Here is a 19873-nt window from a genome sequence, read left to right on the forward strand (position 1 = left end):
TTATTTGCATATTCATGAGCTTATTTACATTTCACGAGCTTTCCCGGCCCCCCCAATATTTTTTATAAGTCCGCGTCCCTGCTGTCCCAGCAGATGTTACTCCATTTCCCAGCATTCCTGACTATTTGCCTTGCTGGCTGGGACTGATGGGAGCTCCACAATATCTGAAGGACCTTTGGCTCCCCTTCCTTCCACTAAAGGTTTGGGCCTACCGTGTCAAACTGATAGCAACAATTGCGCCTTTCCCAAAACACGGCTCTGTAACCCAAACACAGTATAAGAAATAGAAATGAAACTAGGTCTGTCTTGCCCCACTCTTAAAATTAGTTGTGTGTGTGTGTGTGTGAGAGAGAGAGAGCGCGCGCGCGCGCGCGCTTTTTTGGCAATTCCTGATGAACAATATCTGTCCTAGGAATAGCTATTAAGTATAGCCATGCTGTTATCCAAACCTCATAACCTGTTATTAATTTTGGAAGCCTCAAAACTTCACAACCTGTTATTATTTCTAAGGAGTTGGTTTCTTTTTCCCTGTCCAAGGCTCTAAAAGCTATCCCATTCCTTTTCAGTGTCATTAAAGGAGAAAATAAAACCCCAGCAGAAGAGCCAGTATGTTCCATGGAACCCAAGTACTGGGTATATTTATAGAACGCACTGCCTTGCTCCATAGGAGTCTGTTAGGATGCTTCTAATTCCAGAGATTGTTGGCCAGTCTTTTATCGATCCAGAACGACTGACATCACTCCTGCTATCAGGTTGGGCTGATTTCATGTTGGAAACAGGTAATGCCATTACTCTCGTTCTCCTTGAATTAGCTCCTGTAGTCCCAGATGACAAACAAACAGGTATTCAAAACAGGTCACAAAATTTAACTGGGCTCAGCAAGCCCAAGATTCTTGGTGTACAAGCATCCTCTGGAATTGGGAGATGACAAATGTTCCTCAGATAGATGCACATAAATGACCACCACTGGGGATATCAAGCTTACAGAACTGGGACAGAATGAATCCATGAGAGAGGAGCGTGCCAGTTTTAAACTTCAGGAAGGACAGGTGAGTCCCACATTTGTCACCCAAACCAGCTCCTTTCAGCTTGTTCCTACTACTTTTACAGACACATGACATGGGATACTGCAGGATGAATAAGACAGAGGGCTGTCTTCCAGATAACCCGCTTGTTCAGTGTTGGTGCTGATTTGTTTGCACAAAGTTTGCACAGAGGTTGTAGGATGTCCATTGTTTCTTCAGTGTTCTTTTTTATTATTTATTCTCACACATGAGTAGACAACATTGTGTCAAGTAATTGTTATTCCACACTTTCCAGTGCATTTTCTCATCGTTTTCCTTAGTGCAAAAGAAAGGGTGTTGTTTTTATCTTTTTGTAAAGCAGGTTTTTCTGCAAGTGCCCAATTCATTTTCACTGTGCAACCTAAGTTTGCCTGTATATGACTGATACAGCTTACACACCATACATTTAAAGCGCATTTCCCCCACCCAAGAATCACAGGAACTGTAGTTTACTCCTCACAGAGCTACAATTCCCAGCACCATTAACAAACTGCTGTTCACAGGTTTATTTGGGCAGGGGAAAGTGCCTTAAATGTGATCTAAATGCATGGTGTGTATTCAGCCAAAATCTCAACTCAAGGCTTCCCAAGCACTGGCAATAAGCTGATTGTTGGGGCTATGGTAGCACTGTACATAACTTTCTGCCCACATGGTGTGATCTCAAAGCTTCTTTCACCTGATGTTATTAGCCACCTATCAAACTTGGCCCACGGGTGTGTGTGTGGAAATATGGATCTGGCCCACCAGCCACATACAGTTTCTCATTCTGGACTTAGGGCTTGTCCACTTTTCAGCATTATACAGTATAGCTGTTAATCCACTCCCCCTGCAATTGAATTAAATGGAGGTAGTCCACACCTGCACATACCTGAAGATGTATTTGCAGAGCAACTTGGGTTTCTCCCATTCATACTAATTGGCATCTCCTTTTGTTTTTTGTCCCTGACTTATACGGTAATTTGTTGATTCTAGTATTCCGATTAAGCATTGACAGGGCATCCATGCAGATAAAAATATATATGCATGCGTTAAAAAAAATCCCATGCAAGATTTGTGCAAAAGCAGTTGTAACAATTGCAAATTTGCAGTTTTCTGGTTTTGTACAAATCTGGGAGAACAAAAGAATAAGCTTCTAACATACTCTTATTATTCTATGCACACACTTTTCAGAGATTGCTGCCCATTATATCCGTTGCAGAATTTTTTAGTGTGGATTGTTTGTGCAGTTTTTTGGTATGCAAATTCAGCTAGGGCACTGGAAATGAGCACAGCCAGAAAAGAAATGGAAGCACAGAGGAAGCAGTGGGCAAGGAAAGGGAAGTAGCAGAAAGTGACAATTCAACCAACCAACCAAAATCACAGAAACAAATCTTCTGCGATCCCCATGTGGAGTGGTTTGGAGCCTGATTCCCATAATTTATCAGATTATCCAGTAAACCAGACTTTACAGGGGGCAAGCATTGAGACTGGTGTGGTTTGAGGGTAACATCATGCAATCTCTGCAAATCAAATGTGAACGCAAACAGCTGCTAACACATAGTAAACACTGGTGTGCACAAGCCCTTAGTAAGAGTAAAGGGACCCCAACCATTATGTCCAGTCGTGGCCGACTCTGGGGTTGCGGTGCTCATCTTGCTTTATTGGCCAAGGGAGCCGGCGTACGGCTTCCGGGTCATGTGGCCAGCATGACTAAGCCGCTTCTGGCGAACCAGAGCAGCGCACGGAAACACCGTTTACCTTCCCGCTGGAGCGGTACCTATTTATCTACTTGCACTTTGACGTGCTTTCAAACTGCTAGGTTGGCAGGAGCTGGGACCAAGCAACGGGAGCTCACCCCATCACGGGGATTTGAACTTCTGACCTGATTGGCAAGTCCTAGGCCCTGTGGTTTAACCAGTAAGAAACAACCCTGTGAATGCACGAATATATGTGCAGCATCATTAAGAAATATGATAGCTCAGTCTGGACAGTCCCTAGGGAATAGTCATGTTGGAGAAGCACGTGTGGAACACAGGAAAAAGAGAAAGAGAAGCTAGAGGCAAAGATGGCACAAGTCTACTGAAGAGCAAGACCAAAGCGTGGGAACAAGGTGGTCAGATCTTGTATATTCTTTCCTCCTCCTTTCCAAATCCTTTTCCTTTTGTGCTGTGCATTTTAGGCTATAAGCTTTATCACTGATACTTATATGCTGCTCTGAAAGCCTTTTCATTCTGGCTGAAGTACAGGGCAAAAAGGCTTTCAACAAATAAATAAGTCCCGTCCCCCCCCCCCGGAAAAAATTGTACCCTAGGAAGAAAGGTTTTATACTGCTTTATATTTGCACTCCCCATTCATATTTGCAGACAAAACTGAGGTTATTTTTCTTAATCGTGAAGTTGATATTTGTGTGCTTTTCCTTTCCCATTCATATTTTCATATGATATCCATGGAACCTTTGGAAAGCAGGATGAGGCACTGTAATGTCTGTGTGTTTGTGTTGGGGGGCGGTGGCCAGGCGCTGCCTCATATTCAGGGGTTTGGGGCGCACTGTTACTTGTTATAGTGTGTACTGACGCTGGTGGGCTTGAGCTCATCCTGCAATCTGAGATAATTGCATGACCTAGATATGGTGCCAAAAAAGAAAAGAACCAGATCATAATGTCATCCTTTTGGCAGCATGATAATTTATTTTAATGCTAAGAGGGCATGTGGAGGGTGTGCTGGAGGCCTACGATGGGGGCATTTCAGGTGTAGAAAGAGACATGAGGGAGATACTGTACATACAAACCTTTAAACGGGACTTGCTGCTTGGTGGTTTCTCCTGCCTTTGGGTGAGCTGGGCTTCCCTCTCCATTGCCCTTCTAATACACTTTAAACAGACATGGCTTCCCCCCAAGAATCCTGGGAACTGTAGTTTGTTAAAGGGTGCTGAGAGTTGCTAGGAGATCCCTATTCCCCACTCAGAGCTACTGTTCCCAGAGTTCCCTGTGGAGAGAGACTGGTTGTTAAATCACTCTGGAAATTGTAGCTCTGTGGTCATCACTATTATGTTGGCTGGGAAAATCAAATTCGCCTTCCCCATTCTCCCCCCCTCCCCCAGCACGATTAGCATTCAACTTACCTGGATGCATTTTCTGCTGGAAGACTTGGGCGTTCTTCATCACTATTTCAGTCTTGGCTGTTATCCATTAGCTACATGTGCTTTCCTTGAGCTAGAGACACATCAGTCCAATGAAGGTTTCGCTTTCTGCTGACGATGCACAGATCAATTTTACTGCAAACATGGTATTTAGCCACCAAGGCAATGGGTGTTTTGATTAACAGTCTAGCTAGGGAAACCGATTTAATCTAGGCGTTTATGTTCAGTTCAAGATTTTTTTGGGGGGGAGGGGAGGGGTTGAAGCAGCCTAACAATGTTAAGCATTTCACACATAAAAATGTAGGCCGTTTCTCTTCCCAGCTCTTGTCAGCTGAAGTTTTATTTACTGTGGGAATGTAGATTTCAGCCCTTCTCATCTCACACCCAGTGAGTTCAATAGCCACAAGGACTGTGACTGTTTAGAATTAACCCCCCCAAAAAACCCTATTTTATTTCTTCAATAAAAAGTGTACAAAATGTGACAAAATAGACAAAACTTATTTGGTTTTAAGGTTTTTTTATTTTAAAGACGTGTTTATTGAGTTTTGTAAAACAGCAGCATACTAACGAAACGAAGAACGTGATTGCACATGACTGCAGTTAGACTAAAATAAACAGAAGGTTCAGCACACTTTTGTAGACATTTTAATAAAATAGTTTCTGCAAAGGGGCATTTTGGACAGCTGGGTCCCATATTGAAAAGGTAGCCTTGCCATACATAGGTATGTGTCACTGGGGGCCTACGAAGCATATAAGCAGAGACCATACAACATCAAAACTGTCTCATTTTGTAGCTCCTCTTAGAACCCTCCTGTGATAGGTTAAATACTCAGACAAGGCAATTTCCCACACCCTCTCAAACCAAACATCTCTAGAGCTATTCAGCTAAGTTTGTATGGAGATAAGTTACAGATCAGTCTGCATTTTGGCTCTCTGTGTGTGTCATGTTCCTAGTTCAATAGTATGAGCAAGCCACAAAACAAATTATGAGTACTAAAAGCCTAAAATTGCAGTCAGATATCAACCAAAGTGCACCTTTACCTTGTGTAAGGCATTTATGATACCTGCTGGCTGTTGTGGTCTAAAAACCAATGCATTCACTAGTTGCCAAGCCCAGTTATTTTCATGCTGCTGCTTGCTAATGCCTCTTGGCTGCCCCCAGGGAAGATGTTTAAATAGGAGCCATGCTCCTCCTTTGCCACCATAGCATTAGCCTAATCATCTATTCTTTCTAAGCCTATCTATCATCATATATATATCCGGACAAACAGATATTATATAGTATGTGATTTTTTTAAAAGTTCCATCAGCAAAATAATGGCAGTAAATATACCAATCAAATGAATTGTTGTTGTTTAGTCGTTTAGTCATGTCCAACTCTTCATGACCCCATGGACCAGAGTACGCCAGGCACTCCTGTCTTCCACTGCCTCCCGCAGTTTGGTCAAACTCATGCTGGTAGCTTCGAGAACACTGTCCAACCATCTCGTCCTCTGTCGTCCCCTTCTCCTTGTGCCCTCCATCTTTCCCAACCTCAGGGTCTTTTCCAGGGAGTCTTCTCTTCTCATGAGGTGGCCAAAGTATTGGAGCCTCAGCTTCAGGATCTGTCCTTCCAGTGAGCACTCAGAGCTGATTTCCTTCAGAATGGATAGGTGTGGTCTTCTTGCAGTCCATGGGACTCTCAAGAGTCTCTTCCAGCACCATAATTCAAAAGCATCAGTTCTAAATGAATTAGCTAATTTAATAATAAACAAACATTTTGCTAAAGGACCAACTGGAACATTTAGTGACTGACCTGCAAGGGTTGTCACACGATGTGCACATGCGCATAGCAATTGGGAACATGCTGTACCAAACCATTCCTTCTTAACCAGCTTGACAGCTACCTGCCCTTTAAAAATGAAGCAGTACATTCACTCCTTGTTGCTAAGGCAATGGAATTAAACAGAACAACTTGGCTTTAGTTTTAGAAAGAGGACGGCTGAGGGATACACTTTCTCTCTCATTGCATGTAAGGCCTTGTTGGGATAAGCTAGCCTGTGTCTCAAACCTCATGAGTGCGACCTGATCAAAATAAATAAATTGAACAAACGACATCCCTAACTGGCATGAATAATAATAAATAACTGACCCTGGAATCCTGACCAGATTCACTTTTACACTTTTCAATATATTCAATAAATCCCTCCTTTATTCCAAATCTGCTTTTCAGATACAAACTTGTGAATTTCCCTGATCACATTTAAGTAAACGTAAGCATTTCTAGGCCTAAGGGATATATTTAAGCACATGCTTATCCTTTCTGCTGAAATCTGCATGTTTTCACTCAGCGCTCATATGCATGTTTGCTCAGAAGTCAGTCCTATTCCATTCAGTGGGGCTTACACTCAAGTAAAAATGCATAGGGTGCAGTCTTAAATACAGTTAATTTTATAGTTATAGTTTTAGTTCCCAAATCTGATGTAAGCAGGCCTTTTGTGTGTAGGGTCCTACAGCCAAGGTGTGTTTGCAGAATTCCATGCATCTCCAAACACATTTTCTGCAACCCCTCCATCCTTCCTGAAGTTGCCCCATCCTCATCAGAGTTCCTTTGTTTGGTTTGATCTCTTATTTTTCTTGAATTGTTGAAGTGTTGTTTGTCCCACCTCAACTCTTTCTGTGTAGTTTTAGAACAACTGGAAGGACCAGTATTTTGTCTGATAAAAATAAATTGATGGCTTTAAAAATAAAATCCTGGTTGTCTCCACCTCCCTGATGTCTGATGCTATGTATTCCTGTCATACATAAGGAATAACTTTCACTTGCTTTCCAGAACAGTTGGTCTGTTGTACTATAACATCAAATCAAATACCTTTGATACTGGAGAGCCAGTGTGGTGTAGTGGTTAAGAGCGGTAGTCACGTAATCTGGGAAACCGGGTTCGTGTCTCCACTCCTCCACATGCAGCTGCTGGGTGACCTTGGGCCAGTCACACTTCTCTGAAGTCTCTCAGCCCCACTCACCTCACAGAGTGTTTGTTGTGGGGGAGGAAGGGAAAGGAGAATGTTAGCCGCTTTGAGACTCCTGAAGGGGAGTGAAAGGCGGGATATCAAATCCAAACTCTTCTTCTTCTTCTTCTTCTTCTTTATTGGCATCACAACAAAAACCCTGTGTTTACATATTTCTGAGCACAGTTCCAAGTGCTGGTTATGACCTATAGAGCCCTATATGGCTTGGGTCCAAGATATCTGAAAGAGCAGATTCCCTCATACAAACCTACATGGGTTTTGATATCTCCAGCTTTTCTCTTGATCCCACCACTCTCACAGGTATGCTTGGTAGGGACACAGGAGAAGGCTTTCTCGGTGGTTGCTCCCAGACTTTGGATCTCCCTTCCAAGAGAATTTAGACTGGCTCCCTCTTTGCTCTCCTTCTGCAAGCAGGTGAAGACAGGCTTTGTGGAACTGAGAGTTTTTAATGAAAGGACTAGTGCTGTAATATTTTTATTGTAATGTCCTGTACGTGTTTATATATATATATATATATATATATATATATATATATATATATATATATGCTTTCGTAGATTTTCACGGGTACAGGAATGCAGGTTTTGGTGTCTTCGGGTGTCTTCCCGTGTAAGAGTCGGGGTGTCTGTGCGACGTTTCGACGAGGTCTCACTCGTCATCTTCACGAAGATGACGAGTGAGACCTCGTCGAAACGTCGCACAGACACCCCGACTCTTACACGGGAAGACACCCGAAGACACCAAAACCTGCATATATATATATATATATATATATATATATATATATATATTCATCTTTAATTGTTTTTTTTAAAATCATGGCTCCCCAGCCCAATGTTTTTAACTGTTTCTGTTTTAGTTGTAAGGGGGAAAGGCAGGATAATAATAATAATAACAATACACAATGCAACAGCTTCCATGCAGCTCCATTCAAACTGGTGGCTTAGCAGCTGTTTGCCTGTATGAAATAGCATGTAAGGCATGTTCAGACAGCAGTTTTCTGTGCTCCTGATTAGACCTTTAAGCCCATAACTGGAAGCGTCAGATGTGCTCCACCAAGGGAAGGGAAGGATATTGTTTCACTCACAATGGGAAACCAGTCATGCAAACTACACAGCCCACCTTGGTACTATGTTGGTCTCTGTCAGCCATGGAGACTGGCGGGGGTCTAGTGTCCTCTGAAGCAGAGAGGTAGCTTGCTTAATTACTACAGGCTGGTACATCAGACAATGGATTCCTTTCATTCAGCCAGGAGATGATGAATGCATGCATCACTGTGGGTGGTAAGGAAAGGCTGACATGACCAAGCATGCTGGAAACAGAAGTTATTTTTCAAGCATGGCAATCTAGTCTGGTACAAAGTCAAACAAGACATCAGTCAGCAGATTCAGGACCAGGCCTGCAATTCTAGACCATTATAACGGGCAGGTAGGAGAAACTGCTGTAAACACACTTGACAAGAGCAAATGCTTTATGTTTATCATCCATTTATTTTCATCCTATCTTTCCTCCAAGGAGCTCACAACATGACCTGTCCCTTTTATCTTAACAATATAACCCTGTGAAGTAGGTGGGGCTGTGAGATAACAAATGGCACAAGGTGAGCTTCATATCTGAATGCGGATGTAACGCTGGGTGTTTTCTGCCCAAGTCCAACGTGCTAACATCTTGACTTTACATCACATAATTCATAACCATTTACAATAGTCTAAAAATGAAAGGCAAGGCTAGATCCACCCTGTCCAGAATGCTTTGCCTTAAGAAAGCCCATCTTTCCTTTCTCACAGCAAGACAGGATGGACGAAGAGCCTCTTGAGGGTCTTCTCTGGACCTGCCTGTGCTAATAGTGTGCAAAACGATTGGGGACAGCAAGTGCCAGTTCACACACACACACTCAATCTGAGACAATTGCCTCAAATCATGTTCGGACTGACTCTGACCGACCTGAACATTGGGCACATGCAGTTTCAATAAACAATTTTGTTTCGTGATGTGATATCCATTCTTGCATTTCAAAATAGCTGAAGCTTTATTGTTTAGGTGTATGAATGCTATTGGGCATTTTCTTATCCATTGAATTCAAAGGCTACCATCTCTGTTGAATTCTGTTGATTTTAGTGGGGGTATAACAGAATCAAAGACTTAACTATTAAGGTCCTCTCCAACTCTTTATCTAGTCCAAGCCCCTACAATGCAGAGCTCTCAACTTGATCATACCAAGGAAGAAGAGTCCACTACTTCTCATGCACTTATTTTCCACAGTCAGACAGCTGTTGCCACCATAAAGTTCTTCTAGATATTTAGTCAGAATCTCCTTTTTTGCAAGTTGAATCCATTTGTATGGGTCCTACTCTCTGAAGCAGGAAAACAAGCATGCTCCATCCTTCACAAAGACAGCCCTTTAGATATTTGAAAAGGGCTATCCTATCTCCTCTTGGTCTCCTCTTTACCAGGCCAAACACACTGAATTCTCTCTTTTTGCTTGGTTTCCACACCCTTGATCATTTCAGTCACCCTCCTCTGCACATGTTCCACCTTGTCAATATCCTTCTGGACATAGTATTCCAGGTGTGTTCTGACCAAGGCAGAACAAAGCAGGACTATTCCTTTCCTTGATGTGGAGAAGTGCCCTGTCCCACACTGCTTTTAATGGGTCTCGTTCCCTCATAAATTGCACCTAGACTTGCTATAGGCCGACCTGCTCTTATGTTTACTTGGGCATGAGCTGCTCAAAATTCAACGGGATCTACCCCAATGGCCCATCGCATTCCGCCACCTGAGGCAAAACAGGAAGGTGCTCACACCACACAGCCCATCCTGCTACCAGACACCCAGCCTTGCTTGCCAGGGCAGCTGTGGCTTCCAACAAGATGGCACAGGGTGGTTTTGTAGGGCTCTTGCAAGATCCCACTGGAACCCAGAAACCACCACAGCCGCTTGCAGGGCAGTGGCGTAGCGTGGGGGGTGCAGGGGGGGCGGCCGCACCGGGCGCAACATCTGGGGGTTAGGGGGCGCAAATCCACGGGTTAGGGGGTGCAAATTACTTGCCTTGCCCCGGGTGCTGACAACCCACGCTACGCCACTGTTGCAGGGCACCCCTTCAAGGCACACACCCGCATGGATTGCCCCATCCTGGGACTTTCTTCTTTTAGAAGTAATTATAGAATTACACCGCCTTAAGTATGTGCGCAACACCGGCTAACAAGAGGGCCTGGGAGCGTTTCGTTTTAAGTGGACCGTGCTTAAAAGTTGTTATTTATTTAAGGGAGGCCGTAGCCTTACGTATACTTTGCTAGCGTCAATTACTTCCGAAGAAACGTTAAAGAGAGAGAGGTCGATGAGTCCTGGCTGTTCAGCTAGTTCTGCTGGAGCTCGGCTTCCCTGCGCCGGGTCCCGGTCTCCCCGCCCCCCTCCGGGCGTCGCGCGTCTCTCGGCTTCCCTCCCCTCTCAGCGGGAGAGAGAGCTTCGCCGTCCCTCCCGAGCCGGGGAGGGGAGGAGCGACGCGAAAAGGGGCGGAAGTGCAAACAAGAGCCCGAGGAAAGCGAGCGAGCGAGCTTCGGCTTGCCGTCTGCTCTCACACGCTCGCGAGTTTGCTGGGAGCGCCTGCGCGTCGTCGGTGTGCTGCTGCTGCTGCTGCTGCCTGTGCGCCCTGAACTCCGCGCGCCTCGGAAGTGAGTGGAGGGGTTTTGTCTTTTGCGCGGGCGGGAGTGGAAAAAGCGGACTTTTGCCCGAGGGGCCACCGCGCCGCGCGAGGAGGAGGAGGAGGCTCCCTTGCAAAAAGGCAAAGGGGAGCGCGCGGGGAAGCCCTTGGTGTAGCCAAAGGAGGGCGGCGGGTGCGCGCAGAGGAAGGGAATGAAAGCAGGGAGGGAGAGTACAGCTCGAGGACCGAGAGGCAGCCCTTAAAGTCCGGAGTATAAGACATTCAGAGATTTCTTATTTCTTATTCCTCTTTCCAGTTCCACCCATCCAATACCCCGACTTTATCTTTTCAGAGAGGCGCACTCCTGTCGGCGGCACTGGGGTGAAGTCTCAAGAGTGCCTGTCTGTCTGCCTCTCCCCCCTCCTCCCTTTCAAAGACCTGTGATCGAGTAAACGGGAAGTGAGCAGCCAGCTATAATCTTGTTTGTTAGGTGCCTGCGCTGCCTCTCCTTGGGGTCCTTTCCCCAGCTTCACTTCCCCCTTAAGAAAGAAGAAGCAAATCACATTTCATCAGCAAGACTTTAGCTAGCCCGTTCCTGCAGCCTGCTGACAAACCTGTAATCCGGACGTGGCAAAAGACAGCATGGAGGGTGAAAGCGTTTTAGGGAACACATTCAGGGCAGGGCAGGTTGAAGGGTGTGGGATTGTTTGATGGCTCTGTTTTTCTGGCCGTTGTCAGGGCTTTGGTAACTAGGCTGCAGCCAGATAGAAAAAGTAGAAGTCCCCTGTGTGTGCACATACATGCACACCCACATGGTATATGGTTAGTGTGGCTTGACTTTTAAGGGTAGGGCTTTTTGTTTTGGTGCCCTGTAGCTGCCATATTTTGTGGTATCCTTAAAAATATAATGCAGTGTAGCAGCCTGTTCCTTGCTAATTTAACTATACAATCTTCATGGGAACAGATGCCCATCTGAGACATTAGGGGAGCAATGAGATGCAACTTAAACATTCCAAAAAAACGTTCAACATTAGCCAAGTGCGAGTCTTTAAATGTCAAAATGAGCATCTAAAGTCTCTTGAGGGGAAACAATTGCAGCTTCAATGAAATGCAGAGGTGAAACGGAGATAGCAGATGATGGCGCTAAGTGGGTCTTTAGTATGTGTGTTCTGCATACATTAAACCAGATAACTACCACCATTAATGCATTAATTTCCAGAATATGACAGCCTCAAGTATAGACATGCTGTGTATTAATTGCAGAAAGGGGCAGTGAGCATGTTCTATGAGTGGTTGCTAGTGGAGGCTAAAGCACATTGCTAACCTCTGACATTCTGTGCTTTGAACTCCTGCCTGTAGCAGTGGGTCTCAGGTTTGGTTTTGGGGCTGGGAGAGAAAGAGAAGGCTTTTTCCGCAGTAGTAAGGCTCTCTCTTGAAGGAGGTGAGATACCAGTAGCCTTTCAATTTGACAGCCTCTAGAAGGATGCTGGTTCAACTATGTGCTTGTGTATATGTATTTAGAATTTTGCCTTGGTACAGTGTGTCCCCCCCCCCCCCGTCTTGGGGAGGCTTGTTGTCCAGTTTGAGAAACTTTAATATGAATTGTTGTGGTATGCTAAACCATATTTGGGCAATGTTGTCAATGCAACAATAAAAAATGCTACTCATTTTGTAGTTTTGCCACCCCACCCCCCACACCACAGCAGTAAATATTATTCAAGGAAATAAAAAGTATCCTTCATAACAGTTCCCAAATCACTTGGGGTAAATGCAGTTCCACATAAATACTAAGTAACTTTAGTATCTTTCCATACCATGCTTTGGTTTCGTTTACAGTCTGTGCAGCCTCTCAGACTTTCCAAATCGATGGGAATGGATAACAGCTTCTACGTAAGGCTCAGTTACAATATTTTATCTCATGTGGTGCTGAAACACTTCGCTTGAACTTTGAACAGCAGCAACAAATCTACCATTTAAAAAAATGCCTTAGGCTTCATATGCAAATATTTCGCTTGCAAAATGTTGGCTTGTGTTATGTAACTTCTGCTAGCTACTACTCTGTGTGCTTTAAGAGTTAGGTAGAAGATTTCAAGGGCTGTTTTTTTTTCTGCATTAACTTTAACACTTGCTGTAACTGTACAGTAGTGTTCATATGCACGTATTTCTAAATTCATAAAGTCTGAGAAGCCCTTTTTAAAATGAAAAAATGATATAATTATTTGTTTTAAGAATGTATTGTTTTATTGATTCCTTTTATGCAGTTTTAAAAGGAAGTTGCTTTGACTATTGGTCTATAACTTTTTTGGTTGTTTAATAACAATAAATTCAGAGAGCTGCAGATATTTCACAGCAAGAAAGCCAGTGATTAAGCATTCATAATTATTTACTACCCTAACCTGATATATGCTAAGGTACCTGCATATGTGTGCAGACCCCAATTCCACGTTTTGCAGTATCATTTCGGCCTGAGCTTAGGGTAACAATTGAATAACCCTTGTGATTTGTAATTATTGTGTAACAATGCAATTCTTGTTGCATTGTATCATTTCGGCCTGAGCTTAGGGTAACAATTGAATAACCCTTGTGATTTGTAATTACTGTGTAACACTTAATGCAATTCTTTATTCTTTCATCTGTGCTCAGATGTTTCCTTTTGCTCACCTTAAGGCAGTGGAGATAGAACCCTTCCTTATCTTGGGGTGACACTAAACATTTAGCTTAATCCTCCATGGTTTGACTGAAAACAAATAAGTGGCATTCAAGGCTTTGAAGAAGCTAGACAGCAGAGGTTCCATCTTGATGGCTTGAGGGCGGTTGCAGAGTAGGAGGAAATGGAACAGCCGCAACCTAGAATCCTTTATGTGCCATGTTTTCAGTTCCATTCTCTTGCGCCTGTGAAGCATTTTTCCTTCAGAAGAGAGAGACTGGGGCAACACCCAGGGCTGAGTTCTGAGGGGACTCGGCCATGGAATCTATTTTTGGAACTGGGCTGAGCAGGGTTCATGTATGGCATTTTTCAGTGTGTACACAAAGCATCTTGCATGTAAACCTAAACACCATACGTGTAACATAGGAAGCTTGCTATGGATACATTTTACTAGCAAATTTGGACTTCTTCCTGTGTGTGTGTGTGTGTGTGTGTGTGTGTGTATGTGTGTGTATAAAGGTAAAGGACCCCTGACAGTTAAGTCCAGTCACGAATGACTCTGGGGTTGCGGCACTCATCTCGCTTTACTGGCCGAGGGAGCTGACGTTTGTCCACAGTTTTTCCGGGTCATGTGGCCAGCATGACTAAGCCGCTTCTGGCAAACCAGAGCAGCGCACGGAAACACCGTTTACATTCCCGCCGGAGCAGTACCTATTTATCTACTTACACTTTGACGTGCCTTCGAACTGCTAGGTTGGCAGGAGCTGGGACTGAACAACAGGCGCTCGCCCCGTTGCAGGGATTCGAATATGTATATGTATATGCAGTATCTAGCATCTAACTTTTAGCATAGGAGCAACACCTCTCCAGTCCCCACCCATGTTTAGAATGAAAGAGGAAGCTTTCTGAGCAAAGATGGCTCACTATTCTATCTGTAATTCTGTTGCTTCCCACCTTTCTATTGGTATTGGCAACACAGAATAAGAACATAGCAGTAGAAGTGGAAAAAGCACCTAGAAATAACACCTAGCACTTATTTATTTTTATTTATTTATTAAATTTGTATACTGCCCTTCATAGGTGGATCTTGGGGCAGTTCACATCATAAAATACAAAATATAAAAAAAATATTTAGTAAAAACAAGAAAAAATGAAACAATAACTCCCTCCCCTCCTCCCACAAACACATTTAAAAGTATGTAGGCAGCACATGAGCAAAATACTCAGGGGAGGGAAGCTCTCACTTTGTGCGAGCCTTGGAAGCACACAAGAACATGATGCATCTCTATCTCCAGGTGTTGAGGGCTGTCTGTCGCTACCCAGAAGCTCAGCAGAGAGCGAGAGAAGGACAGGCCCCTTGAGATATTCTTTCTATTTGTGAATGTCTTACAAAGTAAGCGCCCATTCCCTCTCCACCCTGAATCCTTTGCATCTGCTGGAATATGGATGCGAGAGGTTTGTTCCTTTGGTCTGTGGCACATGGAAGGTTCAGGGAAGGGGAAGAGAAAGAGAGATCTCCTTCGTGCTCATCTGCAAATAAAATTGACAGGAAAACATTCCTTGTTTGCTAATGGCTAGGCTACCTGGATAGGGATACTACATTTGTGTAACCCTGTGCGATATATGCCTTCCTGTAAAAGGATTTCAAAAGTGCAGCACCATTCCAGGAAAGTCCCTCTTTCCAGCCTGGTGTAACGTAGACTACAAACGTGTGGGTTTCCAGAGCAAGGTCTCTGAAGACCTTGGTGGGGAAGTGGTCCATAAGATACTAGTTGTAGAGCAGGCTTCCTCAAACTCAGCCCTCTAGATGTTTTGAGACTACAATTCCCATCATCCCTGACCACTGGCCCTGCTAGCTAGGGATCATGGGAGTTGTAGGCTAAAAACATCTGGAGGGCTGAGTTTGCGGAAGCCTGTCTTAGGGATTTTAGAGAGAATTGGTCGCTACTGCAACATTTCATGGTTCTCTGTGGCTGAGCAACCATCAGTTACGTGGTAGTTGCCAAACAGTCTCTTAAGAGAAGTTGAGTGAGAATTCATTGTGGTAATCCAAGCAGGATTGCAAATTCCCTGTCATGCAGGAAGTGGTGCAGCTGGACAACCAGCCAAAGCTAGCAAAAAGCACTCCTGGCACAGATGCAACCAGCATATGAGGAACACGAGGTGTACTTCCAAGCTGCAAGGTTTATTTTTAGGCTGATATTTGCCCTGTCCAAAACTGGCAAGTACTCATCTCCTTATTTTACAAACGTCAGTGTTTCTTTTACAAAGGTTCTAGTTAATTGGTTAGTCAACTTTTGCAGGGTGATTTGCATCAGAACGTTTTCTGAGGCCCTAGAGTATGGTCTACTTTAGCAGGCTTGTTTTGCTTGTATTTAGTAAACAAAGCTAAAAGCTTTGAAACTTCCAAGCTCACCTAGTATTTGTTTGCAGTGTTGCATCCATTCATTGTTACTTTTGACCTTATGAAATAATCCCCCCCCCCTCGAAAATTCACAGGCTGGGCTTTGGACGTTGGTGACTCTCCTCTTAGAGACTTCAAAATGTTAATATCTGAAGGCCGTATTGCAATTGTTCTTTGTATGTGAGTTTCTTCAACTTTCCAAATAATCCTTTAAAACTTCCTTACAGGCATTCATTTTCTGGAATTAGACCTTGACTTTCAGACGCCATGAACAACTACAGCGTTTCTTTGGTTGGTCCAGCCCCCTGGGGTTTCAGGCTTCAAGGTGGCAAAGACTTCAACATGCCTCTGACCATCTCTCGGGTGAGCCTATTTTGCCTTTTAAAAACCTTTTTATGCCAAAAGCTGCAGCAACATGTGCCACTTGAAACTAGTGAAAAGGAATATTTGTTAACATTATGTGCCTGCTGAATGAAGAGGCATTCAATTCATTTGGGTGCAATTTGGGCATTCATCTTGTTTTTAAGAGAAGTAGCAGTGTCCCGTCTTAGAGGTGGTGGTAATGGCCTTCAAAAGTTTATTAACTGACATAATCACTAATTAAAAGAGTATTTCCTGTCATTTTGTGTTTGTATCAAAATTAGTATTTTGCTCGAGTTCTTGCTTTTTATCATTTGTGCATCTGAGTTACGACATGGTGAGAGAATACACTTGAATGTGTTAATTGTGATAAACTTTCTGGTTATAAAATGGCAAAAAGCAACTGCCAGAACCTGATTCACTTTCCCTTCCTTTAGTGTAAGTGAGATGTGGAGAGACAGTGCTGTGGTACTTAATTTAGGACTGGGGCTTTGTTAAAATGCCCAGGTCTTCTCATACCCATGCTTTGGTAGGTAAAGGTAAAGGAGCCCTGGATGGTGAAGTCCAGTCAAAGGTGACTATGGGGTTGTGGCGCTCATCTCACTTCAGGCTCAGGGAGCCAGCGTTTGTCCACAGACAGCTTTCCAGGTCATATGGCCAGCATGACTAAACCACTTCTGGTGCAACAGAACACTGTGACGGAAGCCAGAGCACACGGAAATGCCGTTTATCTTCCCGCTGCAGCGGTACCTATTTATCTACTTGCACTGGTGTGCTTTCAAACTGTTAGATTGGCAGAATCTGGGAACAGAGCAAAGGGAGCTCACCCCATCATGCAGACTTTCTGATTGGCAAGCCCAAGAGGCTCAGTGGTTTAGACCACAGCACCACCAGCGTCCCCCCATCCTTTGGTAAAAGTAGTCAACTGACTAGGAAAATGCTGTTGAATAATGTATATGTGCCCTGTGAAAGGGCAACCCTATGACTTCTTACCCAGAAAATAGTTTCCTGTTAGCTATTCCAGACTAGAATACTTACTACTTTCTTTTGCAAAGGTAGCTCAAATTATTTCATTTAAAAATATTTAAAAGGGCCCTTGTGTGTGGTGATGGTAGACAGAAATGTTTCCTAACATCATAAGATCAGAGAGAACAGGTGGATAGCACAGTCCAATAGTCTTCAATGTTTTTTAACCCTGGACCTTCCTATAACCCAAGCATGCATTTGGGAACCCATGATGGTAATGTTTGTGGTAAGTCCACATCCACCAGTTGAAGGCCAATGGCATAGACAATGGAAAAACAAAGGAAATGGGTAATATAGCAGAAAGGAAATACAAAGCAAGCAGTTTAAGATAACACATTAGGGGAGTCAACACTTGGAAAAAATGTGTTCTCCAAAGCTGATTATGCTGAGGAGTTCTAAGCTGTCATGGAGCCTCTAGGTTGGATCTATTTTGCAAGTTGTTCCTTTAAACTAGAAAAAGGTGCATTACTTTACTCTTCATGCCATTCGGGGGTCCTTAAAGTATCCTAGGGTAAATAAAGGGACTCTTCCATCTTCTTCCTTAAAAGACCACATTTTTAAAATGGTCCGGCTAACACATTAATTCCCAATACATAACCCACTAGCATCTTGTAACAGCAGTGCTGCCTTGGGCTCCTTTGGGAGGAAGGGCGGGATATAAATTTAATAATGCAAGTCTCATGAAACCAAATGCAATTTATGCATCATGTTTATGTGTGTGTGACAGGTCCCCAGTGGATTGCATCCATATTAATAAGTCTGAACTAGGACTACAAATACATTATAGACACACACACTCCAAATGTAGATTGGAGTTAATGTTCAGTGTGTGTTCCTTTGTACGGCATGTTAGAATTAACACACTTCATTCTGGTATGCTGATCAATTGCTCCTCTGATAGTATAATGGAACTGTGTTGTGTTATGGGTACATCAGAACAGGGTGTACAACACAACACTCTTCTCTTCCCAGTAAAGCCAGAAGTGCTAGCTAATTAAATGTTGATAAAGAAATGCGCGAACAAAGGAGCAGAGCTGTTTATGTGCCCTTTACCAAGGTCCTGCTGTCTTGTTTTGACCTTCTTGGGTTTGGGGGAAGTCATGCGTGCAATTCATTCTGTACTGCGAGAGCAAGTTATTTTTATGGCTTTGTATTGGGAGTTGGCATCCCCACACTGCTGCGTACAAAGGGAAGCTTAAAAATACTTTTCAACAGCACTTTTAAACGGTGACTAAATAGAAATTAGTTCCTAATGGATTTTATTATTAGCAAGAGCGTCCATAAAAGCAAATGTCATATTCAGTAATGCACCAAGAGTTTCCTTCATAAAAACTGCTGCACTCACAGCTTCAGTAGACTTGGTAGCTGCCTGTTTGAAATGGAAAAAATGATTTCAGCTTTCAAATGCCCGGTGAAGTAAGCGCAAGCGAATGGAGAAGGCTTTGATCTGAGCTAATTGGGACGCGGGTGGCGCTGTGGGCTAAAGCCTCAACGCCTAGGGCTTGCCGATCGAAAGGTCGGCGGTTCGAATCCCCGCGGCGGGGTGCACTCCCGCTGCTCGGTCCCAGCGCCTGCCCACCTAGCAGTTCGAAAGCACCCCCGGGGGCAAGTAGATAAATAGGTACCGCTTACCAGCGGGAAGGTAAACGGCGTTCCGTGTGCGGCTCTGGCTCGCCAGAGCAGCGTTGTCACGCTGGCCACGTGACCCGGAAGTGTCCCCGGACAGCGCTGGCCCCCGGCCAATAGATGTGAGATGGGCGCACAAACCCCAGAGTCTGTCAAGACTGGCCCGTTCGGGCAGGGGTACCTTTACCTTTACCTTTAATTGCAAGCTACGAAACTTTAAACAATTCGCCATTTTTACCTTCACGGTTGCCATAGCAAGCCTGCTATTTTCAACCCGGTTTATGATGCTGGAAACTGGATTATAGGGAAGACCCATGGAATCAGATTTAATTTAGGGCAGCCTTTCCAAACCTGGTACTCTCCAGATGTGACGGGCTATAATGACCATCATACCTGGCCATTGGTGTGCTGGCAGGGGCTGGTGGGAGATGCAGCCCCAAACATCTGGAGCGCACCATATTGGGGAAAGCTCATTTAGTGACTAACTTCCTAGAATGGAAGCAGTAAAGTAAAGGTAGTCAGCAAGGAAGAGAGAGAGAATTGGAAAACATTTAATGGGAGTAAAAAGTGCAAGGGAACAAAATTGTTAATGGAGTACCATTACATTAAATCAGCTTATGTATAATGTCTCTTTAGATTAGGCATTTATTTATTTGGAGTATTTATGCCCACCTACTAAATGACGTTGTCTAGGTGGCTTATGACATATAGCTTAAGATACAGTAACATAAACAAGAATTACTAGAGAAGTAACAAAAAGTCATGCCCCCCCCCCCGAGCCCTCAGTTATTCCAGTTGTCATTCTGCTTCTGAATCTCTGGAGCAGGTCTTGGAGGAAATGATCCAGACTCGGAAATGACAGCTGAAGTAGCCAGATGCTGGTCCCCTGCAGAGCAACCTCCTCACATGCGCTGCTGCTGTTTAGCCTTGCAGTTCCTGGCTCTGTAGGCAGATGCAAAACAGGAAGCTGCTTTATACTG

At 44.0% G+C, this 19873-nt stretch overlaps 1 protein-coding gene across 5 annotated transcripts in view; it reads left to right on the forward strand.

The window, feature by feature from the left end:
- The first annotated feature begins 10546 nt into the window (after nucleotides 1-10546).
- PDLIM5 (PDZ and LIM domain 5) overlaps nucleotides 10547-19873 on the forward strand; it is a 123104-nt gene continuing 113777 nt past the window's right edge. Inside the window, exons 1-3 of one of the 5 annotated variants that reach the window (XM_082236379.1) lie at nucleotides 10547-10861; nucleotides 12667-12720; nucleotides 16109-16244. In XM_082236379.1, the coding sequence (XP_082092505.1) occupies nucleotides 16149-16244 (96 nt within the window). In that variant the 5' untranslated portion in view covers nucleotides 10547-10861; nucleotides 12667-12720; nucleotides 16109-16148. The remainder of the gene's footprint in view (nucleotides 10862-12666; nucleotides 12721-16108; nucleotides 16245-19873) is intronic. The other 4 variants (XM_082236378.1, XM_082236380.1, XM_082236381.1 and 1 more) reach the window with 4 other exon arrangements.

This window comes from Podarcis vaucheri (genome assembly GCF_965113315.1).
Source record: "Podarcis vaucheri genome assembly, chromosome: 9".
Taxonomy (NCBI): Eukaryota; Metazoa; Chordata; class Lepidosauria; order Squamata; family Lacertidae; genus Podarcis; species Podarcis vaucheri.